The sequence below is a fragment of the Biomphalaria glabrata genome, chromosome 4, assembly GCF_947242115.1.
Source record: "Biomphalaria glabrata chromosome 4, xgBioGlab47.1, whole genome shotgun sequence".
Classification (NCBI taxonomy): domain Eukaryota; kingdom Metazoa; phylum Mollusca; class Gastropoda; family Planorbidae; genus Biomphalaria; species Biomphalaria glabrata.
In genome coordinates, this window is record NC_074714.1 from 49,214,282 (window position 1) to 49,231,003 (window position 16,722).

Consider the following 16,722-nt stretch of genomic DNA (forward strand, 5'->3'; position numbering starts at 1 on the left):
GATAGGTGCAAGTGAATGCAAAGTTAGATGTGAACCTGGCCTAACTAGTTCCCCTTTCAGACCTTGTGGTCTATAGGGCAGATGATGTAAAGTTCATCTGTTTTTGTGGCCTAAGGTTAACGAGGGTGTCATGTAGCCAGCACAACGACCAACCGCCTTTACTTTTCCCCAACTAATGTCAGGTACCCATTAGAGCTGGGTAGACTCAGAGGCGCCCAAGGATTCCGAAGTTGAATATCCCAGTCTTCACCAGGATTCGAACCCGGGACCCTCGGTTCTGAAGACAAGTGCTTTACCACTCAGCTATCGCGCCTCTCCAGGCCTAACTGAAATCTTATAAATAATTTAATTGTTTTGAAAAGGCTCAATCTCTCATTCGAGTCCTCAAAAAAAAAAAAAAAAAAAAAATGTATAAGAAAATAATGTTTATAAGATTACTATTCGTTTTAAGTTAGGCCTAACTTATAATGCATACAAATTAGCTTTTTCTCTTTAAAAAACTGCTTACATAACTGATTTTAAAAATTAGATCTTTCGCTTTCAGGAAAAAAAAAAGTAGCCGTTGTATCAGAACTTTGAATGGTCTAAAATATTGTGAAGTCGGATTTTCAATATCTTTTCTAGTTTACGAGATCTAAACGGGACGGACGGACAGACGGTCAGACATTTCACACAAAACTAATAGCGTCTTTTTCCCTTTCGGGGGCCGCTAAAAATTAAATAGACCACCGGCGGACAACGGCTTCGTCTGCACGAGATGCAGAAAAATATGCAGGTCGCAACAGGGCTTGCGTAGTCATGTGAAACACTGCACTCATTCTTAATCTTCGGAATCGAAGAAATTGCCATTATTCTATTCAAATGTGAATATTAAAATAAAAAATAAATAAAATATTACAAATCTCGCGGCTCTAATTGCGCCTGTTCTAGTTTCTTTATGTTTTCTTGAGTTGAGGAGTCCCAAACAGAGGATGCATAATAATTGTAATATTGGCGGTTCCCCAACAAAATATTTTTCAGTAATTTTGCAAGAAATACTTACAGTCTCGGGTATGAACCCCGACCGCCGCCATTCTCCGCGATCCTCCTATGAAGGTTTGGGCAATACTTGACGTTATGGTGTAGCCGTTTTAGCGCGAGGCGCTTTGCGCAGCGGACGTTTTGGCGGGAGTTATTCTAGACAATAATCAAAACACGTAGCTTTTTATAATATAATGAAATTTATCTCAAATGTGTATCCCGCGGCCTTCGTGAGTGGCCTCCAGCTCTGTGTGTGTGTGTGTGTTTGTGTGTGTGTGCGCGCGCGCGCGCGCACGTGAGTGTGTCTGTGACTGTGTGGACTGTATGTATGTATCTTAGCTTTCTTGAACACGTATCCTGTTTTGTGTTGAGTTTGATCTTGGTATATAGGTTAGTGTAATTGTACTCTGCGAGTAGTCTCCCATTACCGGAAACTTGTTCAAGATGTTTTATTGAAAATCTAACAACACAATGACTCAAATGTCTCAAATTACTGAGGATAATAAGACCCTATGGGTCGGAAATCTACATGAAAATGTTACAGAGGAATTGCTTTACGAACTCTTTTTGCAGGTAGTTGCGTAACTAAATTAGTATTTATTAACAATCTATTTAAACTAATCTAGTCAAGTCCCAACATAGGTAGGACTAAAAAAAATGACGCCATTTTTTCATTTTATTTAGATCTAGTTTAATACTACTATTACTAGATTCTAGATCTAAGTAAGTCTAAGGTATCCATAGAATAGATCTTCTAGATTTAGAATCTGAGTCTGATAATGACATAATGATAATATAAGCCTATGGGCGCCTATTATGACTGATAACGTTTCCACCTATGGATAAAGAAAACTATCTGGGGACTACTAAGTTGTTGGCATTGGGGCATTGGCCTCATTGGGCATTAAAATTCATAATTTGTCATCATAAGTCGATAAGTGACATACATAAGATGATAAGACTATTATAGTAGATTGTAGATCTATAATTATAGTCTAGGTCATGTTGATTTTTAATTTCTGGCGTATTTTATAATAATTAAGGGTAAGATTTGAAGCATTAAAAAAGTACTGGGCACTATTTATTTTACACATTTAAGTTAAGTTAACATTAACATCATGATAGGTTGCCATTCCCACAGCATCTTTTTCTGTCTCTTTTTGATAAATATTTTCTTGACGCTTCTATTTCCTTGAAGTAACTTAAAAGTCTGCAGTCTCAACCAGCCATTTTTCCACAGTATCTTTTAGTTTTCAGGTCATTAAAAACAGCCACTTTCTTTTCAAATCAAATTCAAATGCTTGTTATGTTGCAAAAAATTAAAAAAAAAACAACAATAATTAATAAATCTACACCTACAGTCAACTTTTTGTTTGTTCAGCTTTCCCATTTTATCGACACATGAATGTTGAACAGCAATGCTTTCAAAAACAAAAAATGCTGAAAAGAAATCTTGTGTTAGTCATGTGTCAAGGACACAACCTTTCAAAAAAATCCACACACAAACTTTTCTCCTAACTAAGAATATTTATTTAGATCATGAGAAACTGTGTAAATGTTATGAAAAATAACACTGAAATTTTCACTTTATTTTGTCTTTCTTGTATTAGCATTATAAATTCTATTTTTCTATTAAAATTATTAACTTAATTTTTAAAATATTTTTTTATATTAACTTTATCATATTTTTTTAAAAAGTGTTATTTATTCTACTAATGAATCTGAACTAATTCATTAGACAGGGCCAATAGAGCGACTTATACTACCTATTGAAGGGGAAGGCGAGGAAAAGAAACACAAAGGACAGGCCTATGTTGTTTTTCAACATCCAGAATCAGTTCAGTATGCATCTCAGGTACATACTATTAACGTTTTTAGTCAACAGATGGATGAAATGTATATACAATGGAAAACATCCTTTTGCTTATTAAGAAAAAAGTTAATTACTGTAAAGGGTAATTTTCTTTAGTCTGATCATACACTAAACATATATATATATATATATATATATATATATATATATATATATATATATATATATATATATATATATATATACCATATTGCACTATTTTAATTTTACTATCATCCAATTCAACAAAATATTCAATATTAATACCTTTATGTCTGTTGACAAGCTAAGAGAAAAAAATACTTTCCTAGTGTGTCTGAGCTAGGGAAATACAGACCCTGAGGCAGGAGGAGCAAGTACGTTTTTCAGAGTTTATACTGTATGATTTCCTTTATTGGATAGAGATTCAGTCTTATTTTCCATATTGCTTCTAAAGTTAGTCTGTTTGCAAGCAGCCACAAAACATTTTTTTTTTTAAATCAGTGTAACCATTGAGCTACAAGTCTAATTTTTTTCTTGATAAATACGTTGATTAATAAACAAATTATAGCTTTTATATTGCGCTACTTTCATGCTTATAGCATTATTAGAGCACTATGGTCCAATCTCATTTGTGGACCTGTGTGTGTGTGTGTGGGGGGGGGGGGTATCTGGGAGAAGGTTTTCAGTGCTGTCTTTAGTGGCTCAGTAAACAACTGTGCCAGAGTCGGGTGTCCAACCTCGAGCCCCCTTTATAGGTAGCCAAGCCAGGCCAAATGTGCTTAGCCTCTAGACCACACTTCCCACTAATAGTAGTTTGGTTCAGTTGTTTACTAGGCTAGTAACTTTTTCATTTCATTACCTGTGGGCAACAGAGATAGTTTTTAAAGTAGGTAAAAAAAAAAGAAAAAAAATTTACATTTTTTTATTTTAAGTCTCTTAGAAAACAAAAATTATTTAAGAGCATGATTCTGAAAGTGAAAAATGTACTTATCTAAATTATGCTTCACAGGTTCTTGAAGGATCATCACTTTTTGCTCATCCACTTGCATTAAAAGCTAGAGCACTTCCTGTCACATATAAAAAGCCACTCAATGGCCAAGGCAGAGGACGATTCGATAATAACTCATTGCGAGGAGGAATGAACAAGTCCACGACATGGCATGGTGGAAGTGATATGACACCTCGTGGACGTGGGAGCTACAGAGGCCGTGGGGGCACAACAAACTATACCCAAAATACTGGGTACACCTACAGTACATATGCTACTGCTACTAATCAGGTTGGCAAATCAATTACATGAACCAAAGAAAGTTTTTAACTATCTTGCATTCTAATTTTTCTTCTTCTCTTATACACAATGAGAAGATACATTTAACTTTTTTTTGTGTGAAAATCAGATGTGTATAGTTCTTTTCATTTTTTTTTTCCAACAATTTTTCAAACAAAAGTCCAGAAACTGCAGTGTATAATTTAACCATAAATATTTATTTTCTAATTTTAAGGTATTGAAATGATAAATTATAGAGTTTTTCTGTTTGCTTAATGCTTGAATATGAATTTTTAGTACCCAAAACGAGAAGTAAGTTGGACATATTTTAGCATTAGTAATATGCAGTTTGTCATAAGTTTTGTTTTTGTTTTTTTTACACAAAGCAACAGTTTAAATGTATTAATTTTCCCAAAACAAAGGGTCAAGTTGAACAAACTGTTTTTTAACCATGCAGGAAAATATTGATCTTTTAGAATATAAATTTAAGCTTTGCCAAAATTTGAACCCTTATCTTTGTGCATCTTCCAGAGCAATGCAACTTTCTTTGTTTTTGTTTAGCTGGATAAAGTTAATTTTTTTCTATTTATTACAAATCATTTCTTAAGGAAATAGAACTTAGTATTTTCCTTAAGACAAAGACACTTACCCTTAGCATTATGTTGAAACAATGCCTCTTAATCACTTTGTTAACCTTTGAGTTATAATTGTATTAAATGGGTTCAATACACAAGGGAGCTAACTACAATGTTTATATTATCGCAACTTTTTTTTTTTTTTTTTTTTTTTTTCATTACATTCGCTTTTAAAATTTACTCTTGACACAGTATGGCTAATGTGTCATGAAAAACATCTTTTAAAAATATTTAACTTTTTATAAGGCTTTGGGGTGAACCATTCAGCTGCCAATTTAAAGGTCTCTTTTTGAATCCTAGTGAAAACTGTGACTTTTTTCAGGAATGTTTACCTGGACTTAAGTACCAGAGATCACCCAAAGGTTGCCTGCCTAGCACTGCCATCAGCTGAAGAAAGTTAACGCAGTTGATCATTATACAGGCCATATAACCCACTCATAAACTTTGGCCACAGAAATTGAGCTACACTTCACTTGCCCTATGGACAACTAGGTCTCAAGAAAATCTTTTGTTATTAGTCACTATACTTTTTTTTTTTCTCTTTCTATTTGCTGATATCAACCTTTTAAAAAAATATGTTCATTTAACCTTTTTTTTTTTTCCTTTAGTTGGCTACCACAGCTTATTGGATGGCTGGTCAGCAGGTGGCTACAGATGCAACTCAGGTTGCAGCAGTGTATGCAGCCCCCACAACCGCCACTGTCGTAGATGACAAGAAGACCAAGATTTACCCACAGCAGAACGTCATGATGTATGGCATGGCCCAGACACAAGCTCAGCAGCAAGGAATGTGGGTCAGCAATAGCTATGCCAACCCGGCCGGAACTTGGGTCATGGGTAACAGTGGAGACACCTCATTGTATCAGGGCTACACAGATCAGTACGGCAACTGGTACCAGCAACAATAACATTCTGTATTTGTTTTCATAAATATTTACCTGTTGTACCATATCTTGTTCTGTTCAGTGCTGAAATGACATGTAAATAGTTTTTTTCTATGCTAGAACTGGTTGACACCTTTCTACCTAAAAATGTCACTATTTCAGTAAGCATTTTTTGTTATCACACAAGTAGCTGTATTGCTAGGTAATAAACCTGAAGAGAAAGATATTTAACTTTGGAATAGCCCAAATTCAATACTTTCCTTTTTTTTTTAGCCCATGATGATGATGGCTCTAAGAACAACTATAGGATGTTGTGTTTTCTTAAAGCTCATCTTCAGTTGTTTTAGAAGTAGTGAAAACTAAGTCAGAATGAATCGAAAGTAGTGCAGTTTTTTGCAGTACGGTTAATCTTGTAAAAAACAAACAAACAACAAACCAACAACCCAGATTCTGTTCCTTTAAAATTTATACAAGCACAATTTAAGGAAATTTAAAAAATGTATAAATGAGTTATTCTACAGTTCCATTGTTTTATTCATTTCTGGGTACAATATCCATTGTTTATAGATTTGAAAATGTGATTAAATGAAGTATTTTGTTTTTGTGTTCAACTGAATTTTTAAAGTAATTTCTATAAAAAAAAATACTACTCAGTCTGTCATAGTCCAGTTTTAAAATATTGTAGTGATACCATGTGTGTACCTCTAGTGACCAACATTTCTCTTTTTACCCTTTTATTGGTGGGTTGTGCAACAGTGGTTTGTGAAAATATATTTTAAGTTGTCTCCCCTTTCAGTTACTCCAACTCCAGAACGGGTACAAGTTCAACCAATCCAATGGCCCTCATTCATCAATCGTAAACAAACAACATTTAGTCACGTGATCTTATTGATAAAACAACAAAAAGAAACTGTCACATGACAACCATCATGAATTAAACATGAGATCGTAAATTATACAGAAGAGATAGAGCACCACGTGCTAAATGTTGTTTGTTTACGATTGGTGAATGAGGTCCATTAGCAGGGCCGGTCCTAGGGCAATGCGAACCTATGCGGCAGCAATGGGCCCCACCCTAACTCTGATTGTAAATTATTAAATTAAACCATTTTATCTTATAACAGGGTTTCCGAGGTCTCCTGATTTTCCAGGAGCTCCTGGACATCTCCTGAAATTGCAAAGTATAAGAAAAAAAGTCATGAAAATATCCTTAAAACTCAAAACATGTTCTGAAAAATAGACAAAATCCTACTTGCGATTAAAAAAAACAACTGCTTTGTCAGCTTTCATTTAATAAAAATAATAGGGCGAATTTTAACCAAAACGGTGAATTCCAATATATTAAATTACTGTAATAGTCAATGGCATTTAAATATAGATATAAATCTATCTCGATTTCTTAAAACAAAATCAAAAGCGTTATTTTGCTAGTCGATATTAAATCTAAAAGGCAGATCTAAATGTTTATCAGCTTTATGTTGGAAATCGTAAAGTTAATTTGACCTTGATTTTGCACTTAGTAAAGTACAAATAATATGCAAAGGCAAATTTATTTTCTAACAAAAAATCTTAATTTTCACTTATTATCGTCATCACTATACCCAGACTAGGCGCCGCTCAATCCATTTGCATAGGGCTCTGCAATCTGTAGGACCGGTCCTGCCAATTAGGATAGAATTATTCATTACTGGTCACAATATTCACTGAATACAAGTCTTTACTAAAGAAACCATTTGTATCTAGTTTTTATATCTGGTCATTTAGCACTGGGAATGAGATTGTTCATTGTATCATGCAATGTACATAAACTGACATCTCTGAAGCATTTAGACTTACTGCTTACTTTTAAATCCAAGCATTTTCTCTATTCTCTTATACTAAGAATAATGGTTTCATATTTTTGAAAGTGAAGTCTAAATAGAACAAAATTGTAGTTTTATTTTTTGTTATATACTAAGAATAATGATTTCATATTTTTGAAAGTGAAGTCTAAATAGAACAAAATTGTAGCTTAATTTTTTGTTATGTTAACAGAGTTCAAATGTAACTAAGAAATTAAATATGAAAAACACATTTTGATACTCTTTTTTTTTTTACATAGACTTTGAAAATATGCAAATAGTTTCACTCGTACTAGTTTCAGGTTTCTGATGTCAGTTGCTAATGTAAAGGTGTATTTGTGTTGCCTAGTTACTAACATTGAATGTGATCATGAGATGATTTTGTTTGTTCTCACTCATGTATTTTGTGAAACTTTCCATACTTTCACTTCATTTCTCTGTGTGTGTGTTTTACCAAATGTCAACCTGGTATTGTTACCATGTCATTTTGCTGACATCCATCAGAACGGTCATTTTGTTTGAATCAGTTGTATGATTTGTTTGTCTAAGTGAGATCAAGGCATTCTGACTGGGTCAATGTTTCTCATATTTTCACTATGATTTCATCATGTTGCATCCAGTCACCAAAAAAAAAAAAACAACTAAACTTAAAAACTAATGATCTGAGGTTTGTGATTTCTTTAGATCTACATGTTTTTATATACTGTATCAGTTTAGAGTTTAATTTAAAAAAGTACTCATCTACCTTGAATGGTACACATAATTAAAAAAAAAAAGATACATATATTCCTTTTCAACATAACTGACTCTGTGTCTGTGTTGAAACGACAAGAGTTCAATGACATAACATTGAGCAGTAACAGAACTTTCAAGATATTTTCTATACATGATAGTGTAATAACGGGTAAAATGATTAGTCTGAAGTAATAAAAAAATCTGGCCATGTACTTCTCGAAAACTCATAAAATCATTCCAACAATTGATTTAAGTCATTAGTTAACATGAGGCTACTCCTTGATACACATCCACGGTCATGGGTTTAACATCTGTAATAACCAATGGCTGACTGGTCGTGTCGTTTGCGCGCTGGACTGTCGTTTGGATTTATCGATGGTCCCGGGTTCAAACCCTGCCCGCTCCCATCCCCCGTCGTCCTGCGGGAGGTTTGTACTAGGAAGTAAACTATCTTCAGCTCTGAAGGAACATCCGAAATATGTAAAACATTTTACAAACCAAAGGCTGCACCGTGTTCAGCCGTTTCTGTGGACTGCATTTTAAAATTGAGTTCAAATAGTGGTATTGTAAATTAAAACCTTAAAAAATTAAAAATTTAACTTACAACAGGCTGGAGGCAGGGCAGTATTTTATATAACTCGCCCACAAATGACTAGTCGCAACAGAGTCGATAAAAGGATAAAATCTTAATCGACCACCGGCGGACAGTCGTTACACTTGCCTTGCGAGTGGCGAATTATGTTAGCTGGGGCTGCGTGGCCATGGGAAATACTGCATTTCTCATAAATCTTCGGACTCAAGAGAAGACTTATTATTATTATGAGCTTTTCTCACAATTTTGTGGTCTATTTTGAAAATCTTCATGTCGCACTTATATACACCAGAGAACCCGGTATCTTAGTAGTGGACGACTAGCAGGTTTGCCGCCTTCTTGTTAGATCACCATACCCTGGAAGTCGACTCTTTGGCATTCGGTGAGTAAGCCAACCCCAAGGCTGCTGAAAAACAGTGCGCTGACCTGGCACTCATCTCTTCGCAGGATTTCCTCATTGGTGATTCTGTCTAGACACCCTTTTTTTTTTTAGAATTTTCCTATCCCGCCAAAAGCACATTACCCAGGCTTCTTTCTCCGAATTCTCGTATAGCGATGTACTTAGTACCATACTTAAGAATAACTAAATTTAAAAGTTAAAATTGATATTGCAGCGCCTATTTCATATAATTTCGCCTCCTGACCCCGACTATTTCTTAAGTTGGAGGCCTCGTTTATATTATTTACAGCGTGCGCAGTTGCATGAAAGGAGGCTTATATAGGTGAGTGCGTAGCTTGCGTTACAAAATAAATAGCCCACAACGTGTTCCACCGGTGTGCGTAGTAAAAAGACTCTTTAATTTGAAAACGTGGGCCCAGCGTTGTATAAAAGCGGCCCCACAGTTTGCTCACCTGGGTGGAATGTCAATGGCGAGCCCAATACAATAAGCCCAGCACAGATGTAGTGCACATTTATCGAACTATTTCATCGATTAGGTGGGGTGCGATCAATAGCCTATATGGTGAAAACCGCGCAGAGCTTTTTAGGAGGGTAAGGGCGAGTATGAGGCAGACACACACACACATACACCACTGTGACGATGCGAACACATCATCGCAATAACTCGGTACATAAACTCACTCGCACAGACCTGCAACACCACATCCCACCCCACCCAGGTCCTTGAAAAGCACGCAGTCTTGTCCATCCTGGGCCTTTAAAGCTGTTGCCTTTATCTAAGACGCCATCTTTTTTTAATCTGAGAATATTGAATGCTGGGAAACGTAAGTAAATGAATTGTCAAGGGGTTTGGAAAGGGAGGAAAGTGGAGTTCGACAGGGGAGACAGTTCAAAGGAATGATCCCAAATACTTCTCTCGTCTTGGTACTTACTGCGATAAGAAGACGTAACCATGAAAAGACTTAGACCTACTGCCAATTTTTTTTTTTTTTATAATCTGAAGACTAGAAAGATTTGATAATAAACATTAAGTGTAGAATTTTCTGGAACAATGTTTAGTGATTCCCCCCCCCCCCCCAAATTTTTTTTTTTTACAAATCTTTTAGTAGCACTACTTTCCAGTAAGACTAATTTGGCAGCCAATCTCTAATTTGATGCAACTTTGAATAGCCCAAACCGATAAGATTATCTTAGACTAGATAGAGTATTGCTAATACGCAAAAGAGAAACATTACAACTAAATCTCACGTGCTTTCTTGCTAGCAAAGGTATCAATCATTTTAATCGAAATCTCCGTCAGCTCTTGTTCAACGGACATAAATTACCGAAATTGTGAGTCGTAAATTTGTCATCGTTCGTAAGTTGTAAATCTTAATTAACATTAGGCCACACTCTAAAGAAACTTTGCTTGCATGTGGCTACACTTACCTCCCAAGCAGGGCCGGTCCTACAGATTGCGGGGCCCTATGCGAAACGGATTGCGCGGGGCCTAGTCTGGGTATGGATAAGGATAATAAGTGAAAATTAAGATTTTTTGTTACAAAATAAATTCGTCTTTGCAATTTATTGGTAGGCCTACTTTACTAAGTGCAAAATCAAGATCAAATTAATTTTACGAGCCATCTACAATAGAAGGTAGATTTCCAACATAAAGCCGATAAACCTTCAGATCTGCTTTTAGATTTACTATCGACTAGCAAAATATCGCTTTTGTTTTTTGCTTTAAGAAATCGAGATAGATTTAGATCTATATTTAAATGCCATTGACTATTACAGTAAATTAATACATTGGAACTTACTGTTTTTGGTTAAAATTCGCCCTATTACTTTTATTAAATGACAAAGCCTTTTTTTATCGCGAGTAGGATTTGCGTATTCCATATTGAATGACATACCAAAATTACCATTTTGTCTATTTTTCAGAACATGCTTTGAGTTTTCAGGATATTTTATGAGCTTTCAGGATATCTTAATAATTTCGGGAGATTTTCATGATTTTTTTCGTATACTTCGCAATTTCAGGAGATTTCCAGGAGCTCGTGGAAAATCAGGAGACAGCGCGGAAAGCCTGTTGTAAGTTAAAATGGTTTAATTTAATAATTTACAACTAAAGTTAGCGCAGGGCCTATGAAAGTGCGGGCCCACTGCGGCCGAATAGGTTGCAGTGCCCTAAGACCGGCCATGCTCCCAAGTCAGAAATATGTGAAAAAGATGATGATAGCTGGGACCGAATATTCTAACCGATTTTGATTTTTATTGAACATAAATGCTCAGCAGGTTCTTGTTTTAGGCGTTAGGAGGCTTCTGGAGAAACTTGACAAATCTGTTGAAAGTATATTTCGCTCCTGACGAAATTCTTTCTATCCATGTTAACAGGAGCACAATCGAGATTGACTTCGATAGTTGGGAAGACGTCAAATATTTATCTGACACACCATAACGTTGTTTTTATTTATATCGGGGGATTATTTCTGAAACAATCATGTCCAAAGAAAAGTTCCCTACGAAGCTCTTTCTTGTGTGTCATATAGAATCTTATTTTTAGTCTAGCGCGTGTATCTTGTGGCTCTGCACTAATTCCAGATCTGAATACATGCAGACAAAGAGTCTTTACAAAACTTTCCTCCTCGTGTACTTCAATCTTGAGCCTTGCTGTCAATACTGTTTCCTACTCGGAGACAAACTTCCACCTTCCTCCAAGCGATGACTGAATGTGAGCCCTGCAGTCTTTTGGTTTTCCATTTTTGACAACAACGTCCACCACAAATTGAAGCCATCGCTGGATTTAAATACAGAAGTAGTACTTGATCTTGTTGAGGAGAGTAAGCAGGAAAGCAAAATAAGGATTCTTTTTTTTTTTTTTTGACGAGCAATACATATACTTTCTAAGAACTTTTCACCTGTTGGCATTTGCCGGAAGAACCAAACTTTTGAAAGCTTCGTCGTCTTTACTTTTGCTGATTCTTGATGTCTACAGATTTCTCTGAATGAGCTATCCATAAGCCGAACTGATTCAGATCGTTGAGTGACAGGGTGTATTAGAAAATCATCTGTAATGTCTTCATGCCGAACTCCAATGTCGTTAGGTCTAGAGTATGATCCTGTTGTGTTTTTTACAGAAATACTCAAGGGAATAGAAACTTAATACATACTAGGGGAAAGTTTGATGCCCTTCACAACTTGAAGACACGTGCGACCCTCACAACTCTCACGTGGGTCGCTTCGCCTCTGGGGCTCTGCTGACCTGGCTGTGGCCTACATGCTTTGCAGCATCTATCATCGGCAGCGCTTGCGCTTGTCTTTTGCGGAAGCTTTCTTTTTGTTTCTGTCCCACTGGCATTGTAACAGTTCTCCGGCTATCTCTTTCGGAAGCCAGTGGCTGCCAGGTCTGTGTTCATCTATTTGTCAGTCAAAGAAAACGGACTTCGAATTGGGTCTTGATGGGGGAGCACTTTAATTTTTACGACGTCCTTTTTAAAGCACGGTAAGCTACCGCAATGACATGCGCAGAGGGCGAAAAGAGAAATATAATTGGACTCCAACAAACTACGTCTTTTTCTGCGTTACAGTTCAATCTGTAGATCTCAGTGAAACATTGCACTCTTCTTCATTCTGTGGACTCAAAGACTTAAAATTAGTTCGTGTACAGATGCGGCCTTAGGGGCGGGGCGAGTGGAGCAGTCGTTCCAGGCCGAGACCATTCGTTATAGAAGACCTGAACACTGGCCTGCAACGTCACAGCCTGAGGTCAGTTTAGACCAATAGCTCGTTGCCACGTCTTACAGACCTGTGACGTAGCAACAAGCCATTGGTCTAAACTGCCGCACCTCAGAAGGCCACGCGAAAACGAGAATGTTTCGTCCACGTCAGACCATCTTACAAATATTCCTGGCTATGATATGACACTCGTCGAGGGCCCCACGCATTGCTAAGGCGGCCCCTTCGATATGGAGGTCACGGCTAAGGCCGAATCTGCGTTGTAAATATTCATCTCATGGATTTTGTATTGAAATATTATCATTTATTTAGTTGGTGAAGCCCAAAAAACCTTATTGTAATGGCCTTGATAAGGTTAAATATATGATCTCATTTGAAAAAAAAACAACAAAAAAAAAAAAAACATCCGTCGGACAATATATTTTCATCTCATAAGTTTTTATTTTCCGACGTCATTTTTCTCAAATCCCCCCCCCCCTTTTGAACGTCATTTTGTTTCACCCTTTGACCTATTTTTTAATCCCACGTGACACTCTCAGTGGATAGCCAATCAACAACGTTCCCTACGACCAAGTAAATTAGGTTGGTATTGAAAAGTTATCGATCTCTTTCTTTACCCATATTGCTGGTTCAATCAATCTTTCATTCCAGAAACTCATCGATAAACGATCAATAGCACCAGAAAATCGATTAAAACTGTGCAACGCTTACTATTAGGGGCATAAGTAGCTCCGACAGTCACGGATCAGCATCACCCTTCCGAAATTTCCCCAGGGATTTAGACTGATTTTAAAAGGGCGCCAAAACCCTCGAGTTCTTAACACTGTATAGATTTCTTTTTCCTTTTTCCTTTTCTTTTAAATTATATATATATATATATATATGGGGCTGAAGGCTTGGCTCTGATTTTTATGTATTCACTTATGGCCTGTGAGACCTGAGCATGAAATCTTTGGCTGCAGACTGCTATTGTAGCTGGAACTTGTGTCGATTGCCGTGACTTTCTTTTATGACGCTTTTCTTTTGCAAAGGCTGTTTGTGTTATCGTCAGCGATTCTGGCGCCAGTTCTCACAGCTCAGTGACATCATTCGCTCTAGTCTAAAAAAAAAGAGACGGAGTCTGTTGAAGGTTCTCAAAGGCGCATAGAGGGCGTCTTTGAATTGTTACTAGTAAAGTAGACCCAGTGGAAAACGGAAAATAAGCCATACCGTCCTCTCCAACTGTTGTGATTGTTGTGAACTCCTTACTGGGACTATACTTGACACAGAACGTACTAGTAATACTTCTTTCAATAACTCAAGAGACGCCAGAGATGAATTAACAACAAAAGTATAACTTTAATAAAAGTACTCAGGGTAACTGTAGCCGAAGACATCGCATCAAATGTTAACCAAATGAAAATACAAATAATTATGAAAAACTGACTTCTATGTAACTCATATCGTAGGACTAGCTCCATAACTCAGGCCTCTGACAACAATAACAAAACTCCAAGCGCTGTCAATCTGTTCCAACCAATGGAACAATGAGATAATAGTAAAAATAATAAATAAACATAGCATTCTTTAAGTCTTACAACCCAGGTTCTATGAAGTGCCGTTTACAATATTATATACAAAACATAATCACCACACCAACAAAACATTATCAGTTCCGCCTCTGCCAAAAATCTTTGGAACGTTTTGTTACGCGATATTATTACTATGCACTACTGGCCCATTACATCAACGTAAATGTATTCATGATTATTCTGATAGGTAGTAAACAAACTGTACTAATAAATGGCTCCAAATCAACACCAATAACAGTAAAGTCGGATATACCCAAAGAAATAGTCCTAGGCCCACTTCTGTTTCTAATTGACATAAATAACTTATCTAATTGCAATCGTTCAAAAAGAAAAATTGAGATTTACAGATGATTGAATAATAAAACAATAAAACAACACAATATATAGAATTTTTTTCACTAACACCACACACAAATGTGAAAAAGCTGAAAGAAGGCGCTGTTTTGTAGAGTAGTTATAAGAAGTAAAGTTTTTCTTTTCAACACTAACCTATGTAATTGAACTCTCGTCTCATAATTATTATTTAGCAATTTTTAGATGCATAATCTAGATCTAGAAAGATCTAGGTAATCAAACGATTTATTTCATCATAAGACGATTAAAATCACGTCACAGATCTGTACGAAATGGTAACGAGCTATTGGTCTAAACTGCCCACAGGTTGTGATGTTGCAGGTTAGTGTTGAGGCCTTCTATAACAAATGGTCTGGAATGAACCCCCATGATTGCTACGCCACTGGGTGCAAGTACAAAACAAGTTTTAAAAGAATCATAAAAAAGAGCAATGTATGGATAATTGTTCTCTATACATCTTTCATTTCCCATCAATCTGGAAGAAGACAGATTTCTAGATGCATTTATAAGACATAATGATTTTGTTTCTATTTCAACATGCATGTATTGAGAGTGCCTAAATCTATAGTGTCTGTAACGTCTACAGACACACCTCTACCGATTACACTGTAAAAGTTGTGAATGATTTATTATAGTGAGTAGGCCTACATATCTGCCAAGCGTGAGACAAAGTCTCAATAGGTTAGGGTTACCAGACACAGGTACACCCAAAGACGACAAAAATGAAGACAAATCCTTACAATGGAGGACACAAGAAAAAAGAACAAGACAAATTCAACTTTAAAAACTAGGATTCTTCTGTCTCGGAAGGTGTGTTACTGGCTTTGGTTTCGTCTTGAGACGGGGCAAAATCTGGTGTGACTGATCAAGCCAATTCTGGAGCGGCAGAGTTTGCCACAGTTCGTGCATGTATATGCATCTGACTTAGGGCTAGTTGACAGGGCAGCTTTCTTCTTCTTTCTCTTGACTGATGCAGCTTCGTTTCTTTTGCTCTCGGCGAAGTTCGTACCAGCACGTACAGTCTGTCTCCATGCTGTCCGGTCTTGGGCTATCTCCTCCCACATACGTTGTTCGATGCCCATCTTTGTAGGTTAGTCTTGGGCGGCCCTTGGGTCTGAATCCTTCTGCAAGTTCAGCGTATAGGATGTCTTTAGGAATTCTTCCATGGCAAGCGAGTGACATGACCAAGCCAGCGAAGTCTTCTCTGTGTAAGAAGAGCATAGATGCTGTGCATATTGGCCCGTTTCAAAACGTCCTGGTTGGAGACATGATCCCTCCAGGAGATACACATTATGCATCCCAGGCAGCGTAAGTGGAAGCTATTTAATCTGTGTTCTTGACGCATGGAAGTTGCCCAGCTCTCACTGCCATAAAGAAGTGTGCTCAGAGCGCAGGCTTTGTAGACTAGGATTTTGGTTGCCGTAGTCAATTTGGTATTTTGCCACACATACTTGGAGAGTTTTGCCATTGCTGCAGAAGCCTTTCTATTCATTTTGTCAGCTCAGTGTCTAAATCTAGGTGGCTGGCTATTGTTGTTCCCAAGTTCACATCACCACTGTAAGTGTGTGATTTCCAATATGTGTCGATGGTATTTCTACAACCTGTGCCAGGATTTCGGTCTTTAGGAGGCTTATTGTAAGGCTAAACTCTAGACAAGCAGCTGCCAGAGCATTTACAAGTCTTTGCAATCCTTCTTGTGAGTGATATATGAGTGACGCATCATCGGCGAACAGCAGTTCCCTAATCAAGATACTCCCTCTCTTCGTTTTGGCTTTAAGGCGTGGCAGGTTAAATAGCTTTCCATCGGATGTACTGAGGATATATACTCCATTTTTCAGGGATTTAAAAGCGCTGGTGAGTACAACTGAAAAG

The 16,722-nt window shown here is 36.9% G+C and overlaps 1 protein-coding gene across 1 annotated transcript; it reads left to right on the top strand.

The window, feature by feature from the left end:
* The first annotated feature begins 1,423 nt into the window (after positions 1-1,423).
* Positions 1,424-8,139, top strand: LOC106051453 (uncharacterized). Its single transcript, XM_056027259.1, has 4 exons — positions 1,424-1,593; positions 2,759-2,875; positions 3,864-4,133; positions 5,365-8,139. Exons 1-4 carry the CDS (start codon positions 1,492-1,494, stop codon positions 5,662-5,664), a joined length of 789 nt encoding a protein of 262 aa, XP_055883234.1. The 5' UTR covers positions 1,424-1,491; the 3' UTR covers positions 5,665-8,139.
* The last annotated feature ends 8,583 nt before the right edge of the window (positions 8,140-16,722 follow it).

What these genes read in the sequence shown, in the direction of transcription:
- LOC106051453 (XM_056027259.1), top strand. Translation starts at nt 1,492, where the DNA reads ATGACTCAAATGTCTCAAATTACTGAGGATAATAAGACCCTATGGGTC. An exon ending in TTTACGAACTCTTTTTGCAG is followed by an intron (nt 1,594 to 2,758) that starts GTAGTTGCGTAA and finishes CTAATTCATTAG; the next exon opens with ACAGGGCCAATAGAGCGACT. An exon ending in CAGTTCAGTATGCATCTCAG is followed by an intron (nt 2,876 to 3,863) that starts GTACATACTATT and finishes TATGCTTCACAG; the next exon opens with GTTCTTGAAGGATCATCACT.